Source organism: Epinephelus lanceolatus, chromosome 24, assembly GCF_041903045.1.
Source record: "Epinephelus lanceolatus isolate andai-2023 chromosome 24, ASM4190304v1, whole genome shotgun sequence".
Classification (NCBI taxonomy): domain Eukaryota; kingdom Metazoa; phylum Chordata; class Actinopteri; order Perciformes; family Serranidae; genus Epinephelus; species Epinephelus lanceolatus.
In genome coordinates this window covers 21,648,023-21,661,328 of record NC_135757.1, presented here as the reverse complement: position 1 = coordinate 21,661,328, position 13,306 = coordinate 21,648,023, and the positions used below count along the sequence as shown (strand labels likewise).

Sequence of the window (13,306 nt, the reverse complement as noted above, 5' to 3'; positions counted from 1 at the left end):
TATTATTAAATTCTTAACCAATTTAATGTATTTTTGTTTTTAACTCTTGCCCAATTGAATGTATTTTTTATTTTTCATTATTACTATTATTAAATTCTTGAATGTATTTTCATTTTAAATTCTTGACCACTTGAATGTATTTTTTCATTTTAAATTCTTGACCAATTTAATGTATTTTTGTTTTAACTTTTGACCACTTGAATGTATTTTTTATTTTTTACATTATTACTATTATTAAATTCTTGACCAAATGAATGTATTCTACAAATGTGTTAAATAAATGGAATGTCTGAACTGCGGATCATGCTTTCTCTCTCTTTTATTTATTAGAATTATTCACAGTCACACTGCATGTTGCTGCACTGTACACATGTGAAATTATATCCACGGCATACAGAGGGCTGTATTTTGTTTACAAACTTGCACACCATAGCATCATTGCGTGCCAGATTAGCACTATACATGTTTAATATTCTTGTAAAAGGAATTCCTCTTTGTATATGACACAGAAAAAAGACACAATGCTGTCCACAGGTTGTAGAGTAGTTGTTCTGAACCTGCCTCTGGGAATAATACACGCCTGCACAGTTTTCAACGAGGTATCTGTATATCTCCGATGGAAATTTGTCGCTGTTGGGAGGGTTTCCAAAACTGTCGAAAAAATATCCATGCTTCTGTTTCGTAATATAAATAGCGAGCCAGTGTTCACCGGGCATGTTAGAGGGATGTGTATTCACAACCAGCATGGCTGGGAACGCTGTGCCTTTATGGTTTGACAGCTGGTCGCATGCCAGGACTCCTAAAAAATTTGTCCCGTTAATGATTCTTTTATTGAGGATGCCGGTCAGCTCTATAGTGTTCATGGCTGATACCGCTTCTTCTTCTTTTTAGTAATAATCCAAAAGTACTTGTCTCTTGTTTGATATTTCGATAACAGAATCGTAAACAGCATAACACACGAGGTTAACGGTGCGCTGTAGAGGTACTCTGAAACGGACTTCCAACCTCACATTACCACTTTTAATCAGTGATACGTTCCCTGCACGACCGTCGTCCGGTTCCAGATTGAAGCAGAATAACGTGTAACCATTCCCGAAATCATTACGTGATATGGCCAGAGACCTGTCTTTTAAATGACGTCCTGTAGTTTGTACCAGCTGGAAATACTCTCTCACATACTGGCCTCTCTGAAATAGTGGCTGAAAGGGCTTTGCAGGGTGAGACTGCCCGTCTGCGTACAGGCTAATAAACTCTGTATCGTAATGCTGAAAACAGAAGGGGTTGCGGTTATAGCTCCCCGAATATGCCTCATGGTCAACAAAGCCTATGATGACGAATTTGGGGATTTGTCCCATGTAAAGATTTTCCTGGTTGCACACTCTTGTTCCTGCAGGTATGGAAAATGTTTTCAGAGCCACTCTGTCAATAGCGTATTTAGCGTTAGTGTGCTGCAGTGCCCTGCTATGCGCCAATCTAACGGCAGGTGCCACGGCCACCTTTTTCACAAATAAGCTAGCCGATACGATCTTCACGGCGTATTGATTATTTTGCGCAGTCATTAAGGCAAACTCGTCCTTTGATCGAATAAATTTTAGGGAAATGTCTATACCGTTTAACAATAACTTTTCCTGAAAAAACAAATCGGAGTGTATTGGTGCTATTAATTCCACAGTGCGGCTGTTGACAGTGTATCGCCCTCTTTCGGCTAGGCCTTCGTTATCTCCGGCTATGGAGGCAACATTCATGTGGTCTGCTGTGTCTTTACAAAACAGGCCGCTGCTAAACTGTGTATCCAAGGTGTCCTTTCCGTAGTTGATTAAACACTCGATTATCCCACGGTACGGGTATGTGTTGGAAGATTGGGTTATAAGCCTGTCTCCTAACATGATATCCACCTGCGAGAATAACGTACACCCGGGGTAGTTGACAAAACCCACATCTGCGGCTTGGGCCAAATCGGTACCATCGCGGTTCGTAATTCTCGCGCGCATGTACAGGTAGGTATCGTTTAGATCAATGTAATCCTCGCCGCAGGCCGATATAAAAAATTCCAGAGGCCCGGCATCCCGTAATGCCGAAACCGGGGGTATTTCGACAAATGTAGATTTTTCAATGGATGTCTGTGTGTACGGCACTGTGAACAGATCCAGCTCCGTCTTCACACATTCTTCCGACTGGTTGTGTATGAGAGCCATGGCCGGTGCTGTTGTTTTCTCTTCTCAGACTAGAATATGTCTTTACGCAGAATCACCGAGCGTCTTTTGGAAGTTGCGCTTCTCTTGGCGGCCGACTTCTTTCTGATGCGTCGTGTCACTTTGACGGTCGTTTTACGCTTTTTGGACCTGCCGGAGCTGCGACCCCTCGACGAGGGGGGTCTTTTGGACAATCTTTTTCTGATCACCATCAACCCGTTTCCTTCCTGTCGTCTCGATACAGCGCTTCTGGCAATGTTGGACGCCATATCCCCTACAATGTTTACAGCTGCGTTTTTTAAATGTGGCTTGGCGATGCTGAATCCTTTTTTAAATAACGGTACAGCCATTCTAAGCAAGCCTCGAAATATGCCGCCTAAACCGTTACCGTATTGTGTACTTGAACCTATAAATCCGGGTAATTCGCCACCCGCTTGGTTCATGTAATATGTCATATATCGGGCATCGTCACGCACATATGGTGTGTAGGCCATTTTCTCAGGTCTAGAAATACTGCTTCACAGGTCTAAAGTGTAGTTTAACAATCACTTTTCCGTACGTGAATGGTATATACTGGTTTTGATCGTTTTTTAACGATATCTCGATATCGTCAATGACAGATTTGGAGAGCGATGTATAGTGTGGCTTGTCATATGTCAGAGTGGGCATACGACCTACCTCCGGCGTTATATTTATACATCGGAGGAGCGGCGCGTGGCTGTCTCCCACTAGCTGATAATCAACGATATCGCTGTAAACGTATATATTATAAACTCCCCCAAAAATATCTGCGGGGTGAGGACTGGCGTAGATTTTCTTAAAAATAGGGGTCACCGGTATCTCAAACGGCTCACCGGGCTTAAAACCCAATATTTCGGCCAGTTTCCCGCGGAACGTCACCTTATATCCTTCTCCTCCCGAAAAATAAACATGATTTGTAATGTTGTTATATTGAAGACCTAAGCGCGATGTTATCGGGTTGCCGATGCATTTAGCATTAAATTCTTTTAGTATTCTGGGAATGGAGTCGTAAAACCCTGCAAACAGTGTTATAGTGGCTGTCTGGTTGGTTTTACTGTCGTATATTAACACGTCCGCGTCAGAAGCAGGGAACGTTGACCACACCCTAGGGTACTGAAGTTCAATAACCCCCACCTCGTACGGTTCGCTCAGAACGATCGGTTTTGCTAATTTTGTTCGGTAGCGCCATATCTTGTTATTAGGATACACGTGTAGCGATGCATTACTCGGTAACGTGACATAAAATCCGTTCTTGTTCTCCATCTTCTTGATGTTGTTGGGACGTGCGACAATTCCAAAGTGGCTGTGTAAACAGATAACGCCCCGTGATATATACAGTACAGGCCAAAAGTTTGGACACACCTTCTCATTCAATGCGTTTTCTTTATTTTCATGACTATTTACATTGTAGATTCTCACTGAAGGCATCAAAACTATGAATGAACACATGTGGAGTTATGTACTTAACAAAAAAAGGTGAAATAACTGAAAACATGTTTTATATTCTAGTTTCTTCAAAATAGCCACCCTTTGCTCTGATTACTGCTTTGCACACTCTTGGCATTCTCTCCATGAGCTTCAAGAGGTAGTCATCCGAAATGGTTTTCCAACAGTCTTGAAGGAGTTCCCAGAGGTGTTTAGCACTTGTTGGCCCCTTTGCCTTCACTCTGCGGTCCAGCTCACCCCAAACCATCTCGATTGGGTTCAGGTCCGGTGACTGTGGAGGCCAGGTCATCTGCCACAGCACTCCATCACTCTCCTTCTTGGTCAAATAGCCCTTACACAGCCTGGAGGTGTGTTTGGGGTCATTGTCCTGTTGAAAAATAAATGATCGTCCAACTAAACGCAAACCGGATGGGATGGCATGTCGCTGCAGGATGCTGTGGTAGCCATGCTGGTTCAGTGTGCCTTCAATTTTGAATAAATCCCCAACAGTGTCACCAGCAAAACACCCCCACACCATCACACCTCCTCCTCCATGCTTCACAGTGGGAACCAGGCATGTGGAATCCATCCGTTCACCTTTTCTGCGTCTCACAAAGACACGGCGGTTGGAACCAAAGATCTCAAATTTGGACTCATCAGACCAAAGCACAGATTTCCACTGGTCTAATGTCCATTCCTTGTGTTTCTTGGCCCAAACAAATCTCTTCTGCTTGTTGCCTCTCCTTAGCAGTGGTTTCCTAGCAGCTATTTGACCATGAAGGCCTGATTGGCGCAGTCTCCTCTTAACAGTTGTTCTAGAGATGGGTCTGCTGCTAGAACTCTGTGTGGCATTCATCTGGTCTCTGATCTGAGCTGCTGTTAACTTGCCATTTCTGAGGCTGGTGACTCGGATGAACTTATCCTCAGAAGCAGAGGTGACTCTTGGTCTTCCTTTCCTGGGTCGGTCCTCATGTGTGCCAGTTTCGTTGTAGCGCTTGATGGTTTTTGCGACTCCACTTGGGGACACATTTAAAGTTTTTGCAATTTTCCGGACTGACTGACCTTCATTTCTTAAAGTAATGATGGCCACTCGTTTTTCTTTAGTTAGCTGATTGGTTCTTGCCATAATATGAATTTTAACAGTTGTCCAATAGGGCTGTCGGCTGTGTATTAACCTGACTTCTGCACAACACAACTGATGGTCCCAACCCCATTGATAAAGCAAGAAATTCCACTAATTAACCCTGATAAGGCACACCTGTGAAGTGGAAACCATTTCAGGTGACTACCTCTTGAAGCTCATGGAGAGAATGCCAAGAGTGTGCAAAGCAGTAATCAGAGCAAAGGGTGGCTATTTTGAAGAAACTAGAATATAAAACATGTTTTCAGTTATTTCACCGTTTTTTGTTAAGTACATAACTCCACATGTGTTCATTCATAGTTTTGATGCCTTCAGTGAGAATCTACAATGTAAATAGTCATGAAAATAAAGAAAACGCATTGAATGAGAAGGTGTGTCCAAACTTTTGGCCTGTACTGTATATATATATATATATATATATATATATATATATATATTACACGTCAACGATGTCCTTTTCAGAGACCCACGAGTTAAATTTCTCAGGCCACCCCAACCATTTCACAAGCGCCATCTTTTTCCGGCCTATAGTTTTTCTGGATATTATTTTCTCTATTTTAAACACCTTGTTTTTGTCAATGATTACCGGCTGTAGCTCAGGCTCGTAAAATGCGCCTTTTACCTCATCACCCGAGCAATCTGATATTCTATACACAGGCTGGTCACGGGCTATGCGCCTAGTTATTGTAAAAAACTCGTCTGTATATGTTTGTTCATAACCTTTTCTAAACACCCCTCGGAGTTTTGATATTCTCACAGTGTCCCCTACATTATATTTGAACGATACGATCCTCGGCGGTTTCTTCTTCTCCTTGTACAGCGTGTTAAAGACGAGCTTCTCGTTGTCTTTGTTTACATCGGATGGGGCCATCTTTATCGATCTGTGGTGAGACTTGTTGTAAGCGTTGACGAGGTCCTGGACGACATCAACATATCTACGCGAATTAACAGACGTTAGATATCTCCACATGCGGGTCTTAAATGTTCTGTTGAAACGTTCAACCGTGCTAGCCTTAGTCTCGTTTGAGGTAGAGAAATGTTTAATTTTATACACCTCCATTAGGTGTTGAAACTGTTTGTTATAAAACTCTGTCCCCTGATCGGTTTGGAGTTTTACAGGTATGCGGCCTTCGTTCAAAATGTCTTCAAACGCCTTTGCAACAGATGTACCGGTCTTGTTTTTAAGACACCTAACCCATGCATATTTAGAAAATACATCGATACATGTCAGCAGGTAGCGCACATTGTCATTTTCTGCTGAATATTCACTCATGTCCACCAGATCGGCCTGGAACTGTTTGTCAATACCGCTAACCAACACCCTATTTCTAGGGAAGTGTACAGCTGCTCTAGCGTGGAGAGTATACACATCTTGCCCCTGCAAGTAACGCTTTACTTCAGGCATCCCCGGAGCCTCCCCAGTGCATTTTCTAACAGCGTCGCAAAGTTTTTGTACACCTCCAAGACCCCCTGGGTGTGCGGGGTCGTGGTAAATCTTGTCTAGCGTGCGCTCCATATTCAGTCAACAACACAAGTGGCCAAAATGAGGTCGACACACCGTCTTTTATTTATTTATTTATGGTTTTTCAACATGTTTAGGTATTTTACACACACCATCACATCTCTGTCTATCATGTGTCGCACTAGGTGCTGAACTGCATCACAAACATCTAATGGCACACCATTTTTAATCATCAAAACACACGCATCACAAAGAAATGCACAAAGACAAATAACGTGGCCTGTTGCAAACGCCTCAGACTCATTACAGTTTGTGAAATATGGTGTTACCACATCTTTAACCGCTGATGAACTGTGTGCTGCCGCACACACGGTATCATTCCAATTTATAACATTTGTCCTTATATCGTTTAAATGGTTGTTGAATGTAACACAGTCGCGTGGGACACAGTCACCGGTAATTACCCCGTACAGAAGTGATGTCAGTCTGTTCATGGCATGGCGTCTTTTCCACGACAAAAGATACGTGGCTATTGTGATCCCAAACAACAACATCATTTTTTCTGTGGTAAATATTACAAATCTGTCGATATGCAGCAGCAGCAGCACTTGGTCCACACGGTGAAGGCGTTGCGTAAAGCGGTCTCGTGCTTGTGGTCCTCCATCGTCTCCATTTCCTCGTTGGCAGATATTCCGTCACATCCGGGTCTGAGATAGTGTCTCAGAGTCTCGGCCGCTCCTAAAAGCCTGTCTTGTGAGAAAGCCCCCGGTGATATCTGCGCAAACAGGTAATGTAGAGCTTTTCCTAGAGACTGCTTGAATACAGAGTCCAGAATCTGGTCAAAATACATACATCTGATCTGATCAAATTCAAACAAGCAAGAGTGATGACGCTGACTCGGGTGGCTGATTTTACACCCGCTGCAGAGAGCTTTTGTTTTTTCCCACCCTGCGTGATACTGGCAGCGTGATAGAAAGTCTTTGATCGTGTCCACGTCGTCTTTTGTCAGGGACAGTGTCGAGACATGTCCCTTCTCCTCCTTCTTCTTCTTCTCCTTCTTCTTCACATGCAGCGCCTCATGCGACTTCATATGAGGTGTGCAGGGTTCCACACCACCGCAATCGTTTTCCCAACACCCTCTAGTATCATCGTCGTCACAGGTGTTGATAAGGACACTACCTGTAAAAAAAAAAAAAAAAAAAAAAAAAAAACAACAGAAAAAAACATTAAAATCTTATACACCGTTTATCATAATTTAAAATGACAAAAAAAAAATATACAAAAGTTATGCTAACCTAGGCTTTATCAGTAGTCGACGTGTCTGATGATTTTCGGGCGGCACAGGGAAGGAAGGTGACTACCCCGCGCATTAGCCTGCGCATCATCGAAAAGAAGACGTTTTCTAACACTCTGATAAGAAGAGAGGATCCTGTCTCTTCTGATGCCCTTGTCAGCTTCATCAAACAATTTCTGCAGAGATCTCCAGTCGCACCACTGAATAAAGAAAACAGTTTTAAACCACTCGTCACGCTCTTGAAGTGTAAGAGGGTAGGGTTGTTGTCCCCATGCGTCGCGGCCTCTGCTCGCGATCACAGATTCTCGATCTTTGCACACACTGAGAAAAATAAAGTCCTCCCGCCGTTTGTTAAAACGATCCGTCTCGACGCGGTACATCTCGGGGCCCGTTTTGCTGACCCACTGCGAGACATAAATACTCTCTGGGAAACCGGGTTGGTCTAGGTCAGGGCAGACCTCTGACCAAAACAATTTCCAATCTCTATGCATCAAACTGACCGTCCATGTTTCAACGCCTGGAACCACACTGCGACCGGTGGCCGCACTGAGTGTAACGACAGAGTCCTGATATTTAACATTGTAAACATACCCATTAACCCCCTCCAGCTCTAGCTCAAATTCACGATTCTCCGGAGTAACGAGACCACTTCCTACACGTCTCCTTTTCTTGTAAGGGGCCCGAGCATCCACAACCGTCGCCGGGTCATTAGACATACCTGGGCGGTCGCTTGACCCGATGCCACTGTTGCTGGTGCAGGAAGACATGGTTGCAGAAACGTCTTGCAGAATACAGGCGATCGTTGAAGAAAAAAAAAAATCAGAGTTCCTCCCGCCGTAGCTTCGCCGTCCGAGAAGTTGAGGATGTCCTGCTGAGAAAATCCCTTGTATATATATGCACACCACCTACATCCGGCCGCAAGGAGGGGCTTTTGATTAGCCAATAGCTACGGTTTCATTCGGAACCACCCCCAGAAGGAGGCGCTATGTTTAACCAATGAGAGCAGGATTTCATATGACGTTTGTGGGGGAGGGGACTGGGGGAGGGGCGTGTGTGAGGGGGGGGGGGGGGGGGGGGGGCAACGCACGCACGTTTCGCGTGCACACACGCACGCACGTTTCGCGTGCACACACGCACGCGCGGTTCACGTGCACGCGCACGCACGCGCATTTCACGTGCACGCGCAAAGCTGGTCCCTATATACTACTAGGGTGGCCGGGTTGCCAGGGGCAGACGGTTCCATGTGATGGTGTTTCCTCTCTGGTTCTTCCGTGCTCAGCCTTATTTTTATCTTCTTATTTATTTATTTATTACTGGCGTTTGGATTCAGTTACGGCAGACGGATGGCAATCTGAAATGGAATGAAGCCCACAGACGGCCGACAGCAGCTACAAAACAGTAGTGGAATGCGCCCCATCCGCCCACAGCACAATGCTCTTAAAGCCCTACGCTATCAAAAGCTGGCAAAATACATTTATTTTATTTTATGGCCTTGACATTAACCTGTCATATTGTTGAGTTATCAAGGACACTTCCACGTTTTTGTGTGTATACAGGAATGTTAAAGATATCATTGAGGAAAACGAGGTTGACGTGACGTGATTGAATCAGGGAATCCGTGTGTCTACCACGGGAGAGGACCCTAATTGACTTTACATTGGCATTGTTTTCGTGGTGGCAGCACGTAATTTCAACCCATTACGTGCTGCCACCACGGAATGCGGTGTTAAGCGGTCGTGGTCATTTCACGTATTTCTGTGAGATCAGGTTGCAAAATGATTACTTTAAATCCGGGTTACGGGTTGGGCTGCGGGTCGTGTTTCAACGGGTCGGACCAGGTTGCGGTACTAATTGGCCTGATGCGCGGGTTTGCGGTTCGGGTGTGGGTTTGTACGTCGCCGGGTCGGGTCGGGGCAGATCTTGAAAACTGGACCCGTGCAGAACTCTGCCTGTAACTCGTGTTTGTACAACCTTCTTCCTGTGAAAGTGCACTGGAACAGTAGTCAAACCCATAACTTACCACCCGTGAACTCGTACCAGATCGTTGTACTCCCATTTACGCTTTCTGACGTCACACAGCACTCTAAACCAATTACCTTACTCCTCTAAACAACAATGGCAGCCCCATGGATGCGGTATTGATGCAGGTGATACTCGGTGAGAAATAGACAAAAAATAATCCTAATGTTAACGCATTATTGGCAGCCGCTCTAACAGCTAGTTTCCAGTGCGAGAATAAATCAATACAAAATATGTTTCCAAACACACAGATAACGTAAAATAAAAAGTATAATAGCATTTGTGACCTTATGCGCGTTTCTCCTCCTCCGTTTCGCTCAAATGAGCAAGGAACCGGCACCTTTGGCAATAGAAGTGACCATAAATAAACATACACCCTGCACAGTCCACCATGTTGCTTTGACAGTTTGGCGTGACTTGCCTGGAATGCTATCAAGTCGTGAGTTGTGACTTGAAGTGGTAACTTACGGGCTCAGAAACTTGCCTGGAACGCAGCATTAGACAATCACCTGAGTTGCATGTAAAGGCAGATTTCAAAGTGTTGTTAAACTAAACAAAACAAAAAAAAAAAAAAAAGAATTAACAGGACAAAATGCTGAGAATTTATTTAGACATCATGAAGATGTCTGCACTTTATTTTGACAAACATTGATTGCTCTATAAGTGACAAAATGATGTTTCAAGATGCCCCCATTTCCATTGATTGCAATAACGTTCATGAGGTGAGAATTCAAAATATTGTCAAAAATTCAGTTTATGAGATACAATCGACCTATGGCTAAGCCCCACCCCCCTCCACTCACTCGGACAAAATATCAACATTCAGTGACCAGCGCTATGGCAGGTGTCACAGTACACGGCATTTCGCAGGAGGCAACTGATGATTTTTGGGGAAAATAACAATCAAATTTTAGTGCATCAAAGTGCCATGAAGTTAAGGTTTTTGGCTCAGAATATGAGAAAAGGATAACGGCCTTTTTACCATCTTTACCAAGAGTGTCTCTCCATTAGTTTGGTGCTACAGTATTTACACTGAATCAATCAGCATAACGTTTGCCAACCTCTGTTATCTCTGTGATTACAGGTAAGTTAATGAAGCTAAGCTCCAGAAGTTAACGTTAGCTTAACTAGAGCCCTATGGACAACAGCTAACAATGATGTACGATCACTAGGGTTGGGACTCGTTAACGATTCCGATTCCTTACCGATTCCTTCTTAACGGTCCGATTCCTTACCAATTCCTACATTATATTCATTATACTGGCTATACTTAAACAAGTATATAATAAACACAAATGCAATCATACAAATACAAAAACTTTATTCTAACTGTTGCACAGTACAATTAGATTAAAATACACATTTGTGTGTGGTGTGTATTTCAGATTTAGAGCTTGTATCATTTCCCTGAGAATATATAACAACAAAAAGTGATTCTCTGATTTCTACAGTAACACTATTACCTCAAATTAACCACAGCAATGTAATAAAAAATACTTAAATGCATTCATGCTTGGGCACACACATTGGCTGTTTGTTTCTACTGCTCCCCTCGCTGGAAGCCTCTGACCTCCCGCCGCCCGCACCCGTCTCAAACACGGAGGTCTCCCTCTCTGCCGAGCACCCATGGCGCACGCCTGGCCTGTTAAATAGCCTGTAACCATAACAACTGTGTGACACAAACTCAGTGCTTTAGTAATTAAATAATGTCGGGCTCGGTCGGGTTCGGACAGAAATATGCGGCCCGTGCCGCACTCTAATGGAAATGCACGTGAAGTTTTTTTTTTTGACAATCTAGGAACCGTTTGCAGGAACCGTTACTCCAAATGTGGTGGAACCAGTTACGGAACCAGAACTTTGGACCCGGTTCCAAAAAAGAACTGGATCTGGATCCCAACCCTAACGATCACCAAAGTACAAAACTAGAACAAAATAGGCTAATGAACTCCCAGCAAACAAGGTGACATGATGAACAATGCAGCTAGGAGCTAACGTTTGGCTAACTTTAGCTAACGTTAGCTAGAGATGTTAAAGATAACTGTATATTTCTTTCCGGCAAAGTGACAATATGTTGCCTCAAACACAATGTTGACTTACCTTAAAACAGATTGTTAATCTTATTCACGTTGAGTTGATGTTGTGGTCTAACGTTACCACACAACTTTATCCAACTTTTTCTCTGTTGAGATGTGGTTTAAAGTGGAAAAAAATACACCCCGTCGCTCAGCCTCTCAGGATACCTTGTGTCAGAGTTGCATGTACCCCATGCACACCGTCTGACCATTTTTAAACTTCAAATCTCAGAAAAAGCTCATAAAACCAAACAAAACTGACTTTCTGTAATGCATTTCAATGAACGTCCAGGCAGAGAATGTCCGAGTGTATGGGAATGGCTATACACACTTATGAGTGGCTCATCACGTTTGAGGGTGGGGCTTAGCCATAGGTCAATTCTCAAATGTACCACACTACCATAGCATGAGAATGTCATGTCATGTCTTTTTTCATGCACATTGCAGATTTATTTAATTCGCAGTAGCCGTTTACACTAAAACATTTTGATGCACAAGTTTGGTGTCAATTGAGAAAAAAATGTGGGAGCAGCTAGGTTTAAATAGTTTTGCATTTTTTAAGAAAAACAGTGTGATGGACTTAATAATTCCTGCAGGTTAGAGCATCTTCTGGCTCAATTGGAGCTACACTGATGGTGAAAGTTGCAGTCACTTTTAAACTTTTGACAGTTGCTGTAGCGCCACAACCAAGACTATCAGCCCCAAAATTTAGTCGAGGAACTCTGGCATAGGACTGGACCTGTGTGCAAAGTTTGGTTTATTTTCATGCATGGAAAGGCAGATTTCATGGTAAGAAGAGAAAGATGAACAAAAAGAAGAATACAAGGAAGATTAAATTTATTAAAAGTAATAAAGTTCACATTATGAATGTCACCTATTGGAATACTGTTATTGATGAACTTTCAATGTTGTAGCTGGTTGACATGGAGTAATTTTACCAACTTTATACATACTGATGGGTGGTTTAATCTGTAACACTTTATCATTTTACATAAATGTTTTAAGAAAAGTATATTTTCCACTGAAATGCAGTTCTGTAGAAAAGTAGTTGCATAAAATGAAATATTCAAATAAAGAACAAGTTCCTCTAAACTCTTTTTACATACTCTACACACGCATAATATATAAAACACTGTTTTTTCTACTTATGCTGCCTGACTAAACCTCAAGTTAGGACAACATGTACATTTTTATCAGTACATTTACATTACAGTACATTTTTTAGTGACCTCATATAATTCCCATCATGGCACTTGTTTAAACTGAATCCTCTATATTTACAGAGGGAGTCACAGGTAAAACATCAGATGTTGGAAGATCAGGAATTTTGCCTCTTTTATCCATCTGTATCCCCTGAATGCTCCGACCAATCAGGATGAAGAGCACGCCAGCCAGCAGACAGAAGAAGACAGCGACCGGAGCCAGAAGGAAAGACGGACCGTGCTGGACGCTGAGGTGAAACGAGGGGCAAGTGGAGACTCTCTGATGAAGAGCAAACTGCTCCAGAGTGTCTAAGACCTGGATCCACATCACGTACATCACCACCACTGCCAGCAGACAAAGACCTGACAGACAGAGAGAAAGGTTCGCACTGTAATTGCTAAAATTCAAGCTTACTGCAAGTCATTTTGCTGTTTTTTGTTAAATATTCTGCACATTTTAAGCTTTTATCCACCTGTC

General features: G+C 43.1%; 1 protein-coding gene and 1 long non-coding RNA gene across 3 annotated transcripts in view; both read right to left on the bottom strand.

Moving 5' to 3' along the window:
* Positions 1–13,306, bottom strand: part of LOC117249876 (transmembrane protein 182-like) — a 96,683-nt gene that overhangs the window by 71,727 nt on the left and 11,650 nt on the right. Inside the window, exon 5 of one of the 2 annotated variants that reach the window (XM_033615675.2) lies at positions 12,447–13,191. The exons of the other annotated variant lie outside the window; for it this stretch is intronic. Coding sequence (XP_033471566.1) covers positions 12,884–13,191 — 308 coding nt within the window. The 3' untranslated portion in view covers positions 12,447–12,883. Of the gene's footprint in view, positions 1–12,446; positions 13,192–13,306 lie in introns of those variants that run through there. 2 annotated transcript variants of the gene reach the window in all.
* LOC144461935 (uncharacterized) lies at positions 6,324–8,560 on the bottom strand. The gene is made up of 2 exons (XR_013490514.1): positions 7,537–8,560; positions 6,324–7,420 (listed from the first exon to the last, which is right to left on the bottom strand). It is a non-coding gene; the product is annotated as an uncharacterized LOC144461935 (long non-coding RNA).